This window comes from Microtus ochrogaster, chromosome 17, assembly GCF_000317375.1.
Source record: "Microtus ochrogaster isolate Prairie Vole_2 chromosome 17, MicOch1.0, whole genome shotgun sequence".
Taxonomy (NCBI): domain Eukaryota; kingdom Metazoa; phylum Chordata; class Mammalia; order Rodentia; family Cricetidae; genus Microtus; species Microtus ochrogaster.
The window spans coordinates 9,937,678-9,950,488 of NC_022019.1; the positions used below are offsets into that span (position 1 = coordinate 9,937,678).

The following is a 12,811-nucleotide window of genomic DNA, read 5'->3' on the forward strand; positions in this document are numbered from 1 at the left end:
TTAGACATGAAATAGGATCTGCGCCAAGTCCACTTCCACCCCCAGTATCTCAAATGTTGTCTTTAATTAGTACATTATGTCCACCTTTGAGTTTTAGCCTCAAGCCGTTCATGAGTTAACTGGGTCGAGGAGGGTTTCCTGTGGAGGATCAAAACTGCCCATTTACCTTCTAGGCTGGGCATCCTTGCAGTAGAAGCAAGAACAAGGAGTAGGGTGCAGCTTTTCTCAGATAACCACTCAGAATGTTCCCCATACGTATATTTTGGATGACTGTACTTATTTCTCAGATTGAAGGTATGTGTTACTCTTTTCTGCAAGGCTTATTTATTACACCTGATCCATGATATCTTTAGCTACAATATTTAAAGTGTAAGTTATAAAAGCTCTAACTGCTTTGGTGACTTCTCTTAGGCTATCATGTCAGGCTTAGATTGGGTTACCATTGGTCCTGAGATTTAATAAGTCTGTGGAAGCCCTTATCACTCTTAAACATGGACAATAATGAGACAGGGACAGGAATGAGTATTGACAAAACACATGTAGAAGAACAGACACACCGTGCTGATCCTTAGCTACCTTTTATGTCATGGCGAATGTTTAAAATGCTATACTATTTTCCCTTTTTGTGATAAAGAATATGAAAATACTGTTGGCAGATGAGATTCGATAAAATACTAGTGCTCATAAACTGGTGAACCCTTGATTCAAATCTGGGTAACATTCCAGAAATCCATATTATTCTATATTTATTGCCACACACAATTCAGAATAAACTCACATCTGACTGCCAATGTGATAGTTCATGACAAAAGATAATGTTTAGCATGGTGGCGGGGCTATCTCATATTATCTCAGCAGTAGAAGCTTTGAACTCTACCTTTGAGAGTTAAGACTTCTAATGCATAGTTCACTGAGGGGAAAAAAAGAGTTATTTAATGTTGAAATAGGCCATTCCTGTACAGGCTTTGACAGGAGACAGCATCTGGAGAGAGATGTAGAAAATAAAAATAATGAAGATCAAAACAGCCATAGGACACTGTATCCTTTGTATCTTTGTCCTTCTGCTAGTGCTGCTAATGTCTCCTTCTCTGTAAATAGCCATCTCAACTTTCTCCCATCACCAACCAAGGATGAAGTGACGGCATGGCTGGCAATTGGAAACACCTGAGCTAGATGAGCATCAATCCACGTGTTCATCACTAGAGGGTGGGTTATAATCATACATGGATTTTCCCTTCTTTATGTTTTCTTCTAGAAAAGGGGATTGTTGGAGTAGAGGGTCAACAACTGGTTCGTCCTAAAAAGCTTCCCCCGATACGGAAGCGGGATCTTGAGCACACCCATGACTCTGATATGCCGGTATGTGTTTTGACTTAGTAAATATGATTTAATGGCTTTCACAGCTGTGCAGTAGTGACTTTTCACTAACCCCTGCAGATCTGTCTTTGAGGACCTTACGGAACACGGTGAACTATACTCTCATGCTGTAGACAATCTTCGTTCAGTCTCATTGTACTATTATACACAAATGTAACAAAGAAAGCAAAGATGATCCAAGTAAGGTTGTTTGAGTTTAGAAAAACACGTAAATGAATGCCAGTGAGAACATACTAACTATTGACAGCGAAGCCCTTTCCCAGAACTTTCTTAAGACAGACCAATGTAAACACAATTGCCTGGCACATACTTTGTAGATTATGTCTGGGAAAGCATGGAAGGAATGCAGAGGCCATCTCCAGATTCAGGGTACACTTTCACCAGATTGGGTTCTATAGCTATGTTCTGACACCCAACAAGAATAAACATGTCTTACAAATTGAATGTAAATGTTTAACACAGGAGGCATGAAGTCATGTCCACGAACAATCTAGGGAACAAAATGCACTTGAGGTAAAAGGCCCTCTGCCTTTTTCCTGGAGCCTCTCACATAGTTCCCAAGGCATTGTTTACCATGGCATTCTTTTGTTCGGGTTCTGACAGTGCAGAAAGCTGCCTCTGCCTCTGAGCAGGAGCAAGTATGATGCAAATATGGGTTTCAGTTTTGTAGAGCACCTCCAGTTGGTTTACAGCATAAGCTTGGGGGTAACTGACCCTCGGTGTGTTGGTTAGCAAACAAAAAAGAGGACTGCTCAGGCTTTGAGGGAACTATTTTCTATTTCTCTTTGCAGACTTGTGTAATGCACCGTCATTTTTTTCTGAGCTGGTGACCTTGGTGTACACTCTCCAGCCTCTATTTTGCTTCTGTGGATTTTCAGTCGCAGACTTATTTGCTGTACAAATTCTGTACCCCAATGGGACAGCTTTCACAGGAACAAAGTACCTTACCTTGCAAAGGTCCTCATTTGAGTATTAACATTTAAAAATACCTAAAAGATTACTTTCAAAAAATATTTACCATATAAGACAATATACATAAGATGGGACAAGCATTATAATTTATTCAATATCCAAGATTATAAAGATCTTAGATATGTGTCCTCCGAAAGCTGGAATTAGATACTTGTGTGCTACAACCTAGATTCTAACTTGGGTTCACAGAACATACTAACAGGTCTCCAGTCCTAACAATGACCAAGGACAAACTTCTCCTGGTGCCATGACCTTTCTTCCCTTTCCCACGGTGGCAGCTCGTTTTTCCTACCCCCACTTGTTAGATTTCTCAGTCATTAGAAAGCTATATTTTAGCTTCTCACATGGTCTTAGGACTTGATGCAACAATGAGGCAGCTCTCTGCGCTCTTCCTTCTGATCTTCAACTCTTTCCTCATCTTTTAAGGTCTTTATGCAGTTAAAAGGCTAATACCTAGCCAAGGGGGAACCTGCTTCCTATCGTCCCCTGTGCACAAGCTGTGGCCTTATGATAGCCACGCTTTATATCAGAAGCTGTACTCTGACTGTGTAAAATTATCCTGGGCCATAGAGGAAATGTATGGGGTGAGCCTGGAACTGAAAAGTGTCCCCCTTGCAGCAAAAGACCTGTCCCCAACTCCAAATCCATATTGATGGGGACATATCAAATGAAATCAAGAGCCAACTTATAGAACCCCTAAAAGAAAATATGGGACAATATGATTAATAAGATAAATGACGGTTGCTTATTTTTGCTGCAAGATAAATTATGAAGTATCCATGAGGTTTTACTAATACAAATAAATTAGAGAATAAATAAGCCCACATCAGAGGAAAGGCCAATGTTCCATACAGAAGAACTGAGTATTTCTATTCATCTTCCCTTCTCCAGGAGATATAGTGTTAGTCTCCACCCCTTAACCATGGGCTTCACACTATGATTTCATTCCAGAGTGAAGCATAGGGCAGAAGAAAAGTCACTTTATAAAGAGAGAATTGTAAATAACTAAGATGTCTGCCAGGTGACCAAGGCCAGCATCACCCTTAAGAAGTCATGTTGACAGTACGACCTCTTGAGGTGACACTGTGGTACTACCTTTAGTGGTTTTCATTGGAAAAACCATAAACTGCAGTCAAGCCTTCATAGAGCATTCAAAAACCCAAGAGACATCCTATAAGGCAACTGATGAGTGCAAGACAAAAATGTTAAAGCCATCAAAACCAGGGAAAATCAATGAAACTCATGGGTTGAGAAACCAAGGGGATATGACAGACAACCATAACAGGGCATGGGGGTTAGGGCTGTCCAAAACCAAAAAGACAGCCAGTAAAATTTAGAGCATAAGAATACATATGAACTTTAAGGATAATACAGTCTTGGTTCATGAGTTGTGAAAACTATAACAATGTAATATGCTAATAATAGGAAGGTTGGGTGGAAACTCAGTGTTATATTCTCAAGTGGTTTTGAAATCTTACTCCATTGATTTTATTTGTTGGAAGGAGGCTGTTTGTTGGTTTTTATTTCTTAAAGTAAGAAATAAAATTGGGCTCAGCCCCGAAATAAACACACAGAAACTGTATTAATTAAATCACTGCTTGGCCCATTAGCTCTAGCTTTTTATTGGCTAACTTTTACATACTAATTTAACCCATTTCTATTAATATATGTATCTCCATGTGGCTGTGGCTTACTGGTAGGCTAAAGTTCTATCCAGCTCCAGCGGGGCTAGATGGCTTCTCCCTAACTCTGCCTTCTTCCTCCCAGCATTCAGTTTAGTTTTCCCGGCCTAGTTCTGTTCCCCTATAGCCATGCTATAGGCCCAAAGCAGTTCCTTTAACAATCAATGATATTCACAGCATACAGAGGGGAATCCCACATCAATTAATTGCTGTGCCTGAAGAAGTAGTTTTGCCCAACAAATTAAGAATTAACTTAAGGAATGGTCAACACATATGAGCAGCAACTATGAACCAACAGTATAAAGAATTCTCACAAAGTATTAAAACAAAACCATGATAAATTGAATGTTCAGCAAATTCCTAATAATTATACCAGAAGAAAACAGCTGTGCCAATAGTCATCAAAGGCAAGAAAGAGGTAGAATTTCATCGTTCATTACTGACAGCATCTACAGCTAATAAGCCAACCTGTCAGAACTAGATACTTCTATTGGTATTCCCAGCCATGACTGCAATGGACTGTGATGATAGAACTTCTAAATCTATGTTCCTTTTCTTCAGAGCATCTTTCCAGTACATATCAAAAGCCTTATTTATTTTATCCAAGTTGTAGACAGTACAACTCTAGCTTAAATGAACATCCCAAACTAAATTTCTGATAATTAATATAGAGTAAATAAATTAAACTCTTTTCATATTTATGTCTGACAGATATATAAAACCTTCTATATGAGACTAATTATAAGAGGAAGTGGTAAAGAATTATGATGACAAGAGGGAGATTATGCATACAAAACTTTTTTTAAAATATAAAAAGTAAAGGTCTTTTATAAAGACAAGTTAATATGAATTAGTAATTGACTATAAAGTGATTTATACACTCCTGAATGAGGGGTGAATATAGATTATCCATTTTATTTCTTTAGTAGAAATGTCTTTTTAATTAAAATATAATTGGTAAAAATCATCTCTATAGTTCTCTTTCTCTTTAAGTTCACCTTTTCAGTGTTTCTTCCCTGAAGTTACTATGCGGAGCTATAGGTGGGTTATGGCCCCTGACCCATGCTCCACCCACTCTCTTACATAAGCAGATGTCAAAGTCACAGGGAGAATCTTGTTTTCCAGGAGGCATATGAAGAAGAATTGTTGTATGAAATAAAATTGGGCAGAAAAACTTTAATCCTTCATCTTCTGAAATCAAGGTAAGTTGTCTTATTTTCTTTCTACAGAGTTTCTTATAGCTCAGACTATCCTCATATTTACTATGTAGATGAGGATGACCCTAAACTCCTTATCCTCCTGCCTCTGCCTCCCTAGTGCCAGGATTATAGGTGTTCACTACCATGCTCAGCTTAGATCAAGGTAAGTTCTATGCAGTGGCATATATTATAGGGGTAGATAATATAGTAGCCCCATTTTTTGTACATACTACCAGTACTGTGAATTCCTCAAATCTTTATGAACCTGTCATATCTTAGCAGCAAAAAGCTTATAGATTCTGCTCTCTGTTTACTAATTTTCTCTTCCTATTTTGATAGGGAGCATTTTGAGTGCCATCTTGTCTCTCTGAGAAGACTATTAGCACACTGATACATACTTGAGTTACTGTTCATTCTCAGTATGAGGGAAGTTAGTAATTACAGAGAAATTTCTATGTGACCTTCTTCATTGTTCTTTCTTGTTTTCCTAAATATCCATATAAAGTGTATGCATTAAAAAAACATGCTGATGGTCATGATGCATTTCTTTGTAAGTTTAAGTTCATCTTGTCAATTCAAGAAACCATCTGCTGAAACTTGAGTTGGGATTTTATTGACACTATAAATCAATGTGGAAAGATCCAGTTGACATGTCAAAGGGCTTCTTATCATGACTCGGTTTATATGGGTTTCTTTATCTGATTAAGAAAGATCACTGAGAAGTGTTTTGGGATTACTTTGCCTTAGCACAACTGGATCAGTGTATAGAAGATCTGAAGACAAACTGAAGGAGTCACATTTATACACACTAGTGTCGTATCTGGAGCATTGATCATATGTGTGATCATATGTCGTATTCTGTGCAATGATCATAGTGTGAATGACACTCGTTCATTTTAAATGTTGAGCCATCCTCTCATGACTAGGTTTGAAACCTATTTGCACTTTACAAATTATTTTTCTGAAGTTTTAAGAATACTGCTTTGGTAAAATTGTCACAATTTTTTCCCGAATTTTCTGTAGCATGTCTAATAGTATGAGGTTCAATTTGTGAATGGTTTCCCATCAACATGCTTGATATTGTGTGTGTGTGTGTGTGTGTGTGTGTGTGTGTGTGTGTGTGTGTGTACAGAAAAGGACTAATTGAGATTCAAAGGCATCTTTGAGGCTTTACAACCATATGACTGGTTTTGTGGGTAATGATTTTAGAATAAATAAATCTCATTACTTCTCTCTTTCAGGGAATTCCTCGCCTCAAATTACAGTGAGACGTACTACAATGTGAAGGGAGAGATGCTCATCAAGCATCCACCGATCTTGGTATCTTGTAAAACTTACCTCTCTGAAACTGTTACTTACTGGTGTGGTTTTAAAGAGCAGTGCCAGATTTACAGGCCATTTCAAAGCTTCTCTAATGGAACTAGCCCTGAGTTGACTACTTTTACTAAATGGTGATAAGATGGAACAAAGGACCTGTTGAACCCCGCAGGGAGCTGATTACTTCCTAACAAGCAGAGCAAAGATTGTTTCCTATCTTTCTTTGATAAGGTTTCTCAAGTGAAAGAAGGCTGAAGCAGGAGCCAAAATAAATATAACATATCTATATAGGATGTAATTAAGTAAAAGGAATAAAGTTTAAGTACATGAAACAACACTCCAAAGCTAAAGTGAACTAGATCTTTCATGGTCTGTGACACCCATCCAGCCGGTTGTTGCATTATCATGAAAATCATGAAAGTCTCCTTTTCATTCTCTGTACTGGCGTAAATAAATGCAAGGCAGATATAAAGGAATATTTACAACTTTAATGATAAACTTACAGAACCTAAGTTCCCGCGTAGCCCAGGAGGTAGGAAAGAAAAAAGGGAGGGCGCAGCCTCCGTGTGCTCCGTTTATCTGTAAACAACCACCCCAGGCAAACCCGCCCTAAAGGGGCTGGCTTAACCCTACAATTCTCCAGAGGAAGCTTCACACCAACCATTACTAGAGTTAGAGAATCTGCACTTTTCTTCATCACCTTTGCAGAACTTCATATCCCTTAATCAAGAGAATGACTTCCTCTGCCCAAAGGTGCCTTTAAAACTCCTATTTCCTCTACATAAATCAACTTTAAACTTCTTTAAGATCTATATCACCATGCCCGCTTAAAATAGAGGACAAAAGAAACACAGACTAGCAAGTGTGAGGTACTTGGAAGGCCACAGAAAGTGTCACCTGTGTGACGATGAGCAGACAGAGGAGGTAAAAAGAGTCGTTGCCTGATGGAATTACCGTGAGCAATGCACCAAGCAGGAGAAATGAAGAAGCCAGCTGGACTGAAGCAGAGAAACAAGACTGAGGGGGGAGGACCTTGGACTTTCCACAGGGCAGGGAACCCTGACTGCTCTTTGGACTGGAGAGGGAGGGGGAGAGGAGTGGGGGGAGGGAGAGAAGGGTGGGAGGAGGGGGAGGGAAATGGGAGGCTGGGTGGAGGGGGAAACTTTTTTTTTTCCTTTTCTCAATAAAAAAAAAGAGAGAGAAGGGCATTGGGAGGAAAGGCTGGAGAGCAAGATCTAATTTTAGAAACATTGAAAGTTTGGCTTGATTTAATAGTCAGCGTGGGAAACGACAGGAATTTGTCGAGGATTTGAGGATGACAAAAAGTGTCATATTTATAAGAGAAGGAGTCATATTTATAAGAAAAGGGTTATATCTGAAACAGGTCTCATCACCTAATAGATAAATGTATGTGAAAATAATTTATATATGGGTTTACCCAACATAGTCAATCAATTAGAATTAAAGGTCTCTAAATCAGGTTCAAATAAATGTCTTAAACAAGGGCCGCATTATTCTCAACAGAAATTGCTAGCTACCAATATTTTTCCAGTCCCGATGTATTTCTACCTGCCTTAACCGACTCTTCTGTTTTAGGATCACTGCTTTTACCAAGGGTCCATCGTACATGAATTCGATTCTGCAGCCAGTATCAGCACTTGCAATGGTCTGAGGTAGGGCAGAGTACCTCCCTAACTCATGTCCTAGAGTTTCAATGGCAGCCACTGGCTGATTTATTTTCACTAGTCCAGCGCGTTTGAAAGTTAGTGGGAAGGGGGCACCCTGTGCCCTCAGCCTTGCATGTGAACTCCAGCCTGTGCCTTATGCTCAATAGCAAGATGCCTGAAACACAGCCCTCAAGAAGGTGAGTCCAGCACAGGACGGAAGGATTCAGAGCTGGTCAATTCCAGAACACTAGCATGCACTCTCCTAGTAGAGGTCCGGATGCCGAAAGCATGCAGCTGCTTAAATGCACAGAACTTGCAAGTATTCAGCAGATTCCCCAGTTCTGACTCTGGGGTCTGTGGGTGTTCCAGTCATTTTTCTTTATACTATGCCAGGCCCATTCTGGTTTAGAAAATTAAAAATTAAAAATTAAGCTTATAATTTTTCTGTCGGTTTTGGACTTAAATAAAAGAACGGAAGATGTGAGGAGAGATGGAAGGCAGAAGAAAAAAAAGTTCTGTTTTCATTTTTCTTGACTTTCTTTAAGGAGCTCCCAGAATGAGAACCTCTTTTATAACAAAACAACCAGGCGGTAGTATCTGTACCTTTAGATACCTACTCCACAATTAGCGCATGATAATTTTTCAAATGTATGCAAAACTTTGAGGCAACCACAGACGCTGCAGTAGTGAGTATTTGTTCTCCCCATGACCTTGGACTATCTGACCCCATAGAGGTGGTGCTTTTTCTGACCTCTTAAAAGGAAAGAGGGAGGGGATTGTGCTCCCTTGGATGAAAACTGTTTTTGACCTGTGCTCTAAGCAGAAATCATGCTGACAAGCTTTTGAGGATAAAGATTAAGTTGACTCAGTCAAAGGCCACAGGCTGGGTCACGTGTTTGCTACCAAGATCACCCAGCTCAGGAAGTTTGGATCTGGTAGCTTCCCTTTCTGAGAAGGCTAATGTTAATAAAATAGAATGGAAAAGCTACAGATTTGAAATATTGTGTTGCCATTTCCACAGGGGCTTCTTCAGAGTGAATGACCAACGGTATCTCATTGAACCGGTGAAATACTCAGATGACGGAGAACATTTGGTGTTCAAATACAACATTAAGGCACCCTATGCTACCAATTACTCCTGTGCAGGGCTCAATTTTACGAAGAAGTCTGCTCCAAAGGATGTTAAAAACATAAATGAACACAAACTGGAAGTGAGTACTCTAAATCCTCTTTACTTTAAGAAAAAAAAATACTTCAGATTTCCTTTATGATCCTTCAAGAAGGAGTCTGTGCACACGGCTAGTGGAACACGGGTCCTCTTCTAAACTGGAAACTCATGATCCAAAGGCTGAACTTCAAACTTCTTCATATCTATGTAGAAAGTATTTTTTTTTCCTCTTCAGCAAATTCCAGTTTGTTCCATCAGTTTCAATAAAGGAAAAAGCTTCCCATCCTCTTTATAGAATGGCAGCGTTAAGGCTGCAAGCAACTGGAAAAGGAATGTTTCTAGTACCCTAGCCTACTGTTTCTTACCACTTTGGGAGAAGCTGTTGATAACAAACTCACCTCTTGAGCCGGGCGGTGGTGGCGCACGCCTTTAATCCCAGCACTCGGGAGGCAGAGACAGGCAGATCTCTGTGAGTTCGAGACCAGCCTGGTCTACAAGAGCTAGTTCCAGGACAGGCTCCAAAACCACCAAAACCACAGAGAAACCCTGTCTCGAAAAAAAAAAAAAAAAAAAAAAAAAAAAAAAACCAAACTCACCTCTTACATCAGACTCAATAAAAGACAACCAAGGATGCTAACAAGTTTAGTTTCTGGTGGGATGATGGTAAGGTGCTCAATGCTTTTAGGCTTATTCACAATCAGACGTTGTCTTCTTGACTCTCCCCTAGATGTTAGCTGGTAGGCTTGCTTTCCTTCTCATGCTCAGGGTCTAGGTAGTGGGGGCCTAAAACATTATATACTTCACAGGTATTTCTTTGTTGAGTACCTCATTGGATAAATAATCACATAGTTCAGCAAAGAATGACTTAGTCAAACCATGAAGCAAAGCCCTGGACACTGTTCAGAAAATGCACTTGCTCCATAGAACTAAAAACTCAGAATTTCCTACTGTTTGTGTTTCCTATAAAGGAAACGTCTATAATTAGCAGTGCTTGTAAGTGTCCTTTGGAGCTGAGAACAGCACACAGTGAAAAGGGGTAAGGAGCACTGAGGAGAAATATGGGCATTCTTCATTATTTCTCAGTTACAAATACATGGATGCAGGCATATACTTTATGGTTGCATATAGAGATATAAGTACACAAATATATGGGCTAGTGGCACATGGGCTTAGTTACAAACTGTTTTGAAAACAAGAAACCTAAAATATAAAAATACTTAACTTGTAATAATTTACAACTCTTATTTTGAGCTGGAAGACTAAACAAAAAAGGTAAAAGGGTCGACGATGGAATGTTACTCAAGAATTATTAAAATCTAATGTGTAGGTCCAGGGGCTTTAATAAGAAAAGTTCATACACATATTAGATACACTCATTTGCTTCACCTTCAGAAAGTAGTATTAAGCTTCCTTATCATGAGAAGTTCTTGCTTTCTAGTGAACTGGTGGTAGGTTTCATATAACTTTTTGTCTGTTTTCAGGACTTCCACAAAGAAAAATTTATTGAGCTGTTCATTGTTGTTGACGACTATGTGGTGAGTTCTCTGAGGGACAGCAGACTCTTTATTTATCTATAAAACCAAGCTGTGGTTCTCGTTTAGAGAGGAGGAAATTCCACTAAATTCCCTTCTGGAATCACGTGTCTGCTTTCACTTCCTCAAAACATAGGTATTATAAGAAACTTTTGAGTCTCTTCATTGCCTTGCAGATTAACCTAAACTAGAACCCCCCTTCCTACTGTGACTAATAGAAGTTTTGAACAATTTATAAAAACTTGAAAACAGATCAGCAATCTAGACTTGAACTCAACAGAAGACATTGAACACTTTCAGATGCTAAAAATTAAGGAGAAAAAAAATAATCTTCATGAGAATGGGGAAAAAACTTCAAAGGTGGTATACCTGTATGTGGAACATATGGGAAGACATAATTAAGGATGTGAACATTCTAATAAAGGAGGGATTAATTCTTCCCAGTGGTATCTCTAGCCAAGGGGTCAACCTTATCACTGAAAATCTCCCCAAGGACCCCAGAAGATAGAGAGCATTTCTTACCCGCCTGTAGCCATGGCAAGGAAAATAGCAACCAAGGGAGGGCAGATCCCAGGTCTGTGCTTTGCACAGATGCTCCACAACAGCATCTGGTGTTCGGCTGCTGATATGCTAAGCAAAATTTTCAACAAAAACTGTTTGGAGAAAGCACGAACAGAAATTTCCCAACAAAGCCACTCCAGTACCCCTAGATAAAATGGACCTCTTGAGGTCAACCAGTGTAATAGGAGGTGGGTCAGTTGCCCAAGATCTGTCAATCAGCCAATGATACTTCATTTACACTGTATAATAGAGGTGAAGATAAAGTCATTGAAAATATGAAAATTGGATAGAGCAAAATAAATAGGATAGTAAAAGAGAGACTGCATAAAGGATGGGCTTTCTGGAAAAACTACTTTAGAATCTGTAAGGGGGAAAAGTGTGTCTTTTCAAGTGAATGAAATGGAGATTAAACACACGTGAAGAGAGAGTGTGTGAAGCCGAGGGCGAATCAAGCTTACAGAGCACAGGAAAGAGTACAAGCTGTGAAAGAGGTAATGGACATGAACACCGGATGAACAGGCAGGGGAGAGAGCATGCAGGTAACCTGATGTCAGATAGTATCTGATAAACAGTCATTAAGAGTTTCCAAGAAATAGAAATGTTAAATCAGATAGCAATGTATGAAAATTTAAAACTGTGAAGACAAAGGGAGGGGCATATGGTTTTCAGATAACTTGAAGCAAAGAGATACATTAACTCTGTGAAATTTATATGGCATGTGCTATAAGCAATAGGAGATTGTGTATGTTTCAAGAATGATACATTTAAAACATCAGTGAAAATACCATCCTCAAATTTAGCACATAGTATTTGGCAGTGACAAGGATTGGGGTCATCATTTAAAATACAGTTGGTACCACTGACGTAAGAACTTCAAGGAGAAAGAAGAACACACTTGTTTAACTGTCAGGCAACACCAAACACTGAATAAAGGGTTGGAACTAAAGGCACAAGGCTCCTACCCATCATTCCCCTCTACTCTCCTTGGGTTGCCGACTTTAACCCTCTGGTCTCCCAGACAGCCTCAGACTCTTTCTACAGTGTATTTTAGGCAACCCCTCCCACCTGACTATTAGAAATCACGTTTACCCCCTAGAATTTAAGCATAGCCTGGGAGCAAAGGAAACAGCGGTGAGCGGGTAAATGGTAGTAGAAGTGAAGACGTAAAGAAATGCCTTGAAAGGAAGCTGGTCAGCAAACTGCATCCAAGATTCCCAGAAAGATGAAGAAGAGCTGCTCCATAGAGTTAAGAGGAAGACACATGTGGACCAAGAGAAGAATTTCAGAGACTTCCAGCAGGATTCAGGAAAGGCATCCTTGGCTCTGATTTTTTTTT

The 12,811-nt window shown here is 39.4% G+C and overlaps 1 protein-coding gene across 1 annotated transcript in view; it reads left to right on the forward strand.

The window, feature by feature from the left end:
* Positions 1–242: 242 nt before the first annotated feature.
* The window catches only part of Adam7 (ADAM metallopeptidase domain 7), a 34,937-nt gene continuing 22,368 nt past the window's right edge, over positions 243–12,811 (forward strand). Inside the window, exons 1-7 of the mRNA XM_005355462.1 lie at positions 243–294; positions 1,256–1,359; positions 5,157–5,233; positions 6,472–6,550; positions 8,144–8,220; positions 9,236–9,425; positions 10,864–10,917. Of these exons, the coding sequence (XP_005355519.1) occupies positions 243–294; positions 1,256–1,359; positions 5,157–5,233; positions 6,472–6,550; positions 8,144–8,220; positions 9,236–9,425; positions 10,864–10,917 (633 nt within the window). The remainder of the gene's footprint in view (positions 295–1,255; positions 1,360–5,156; positions 5,234–6,471; positions 6,551–8,143; positions 8,221–9,235; positions 9,426–10,863; positions 10,918–12,811) is intronic.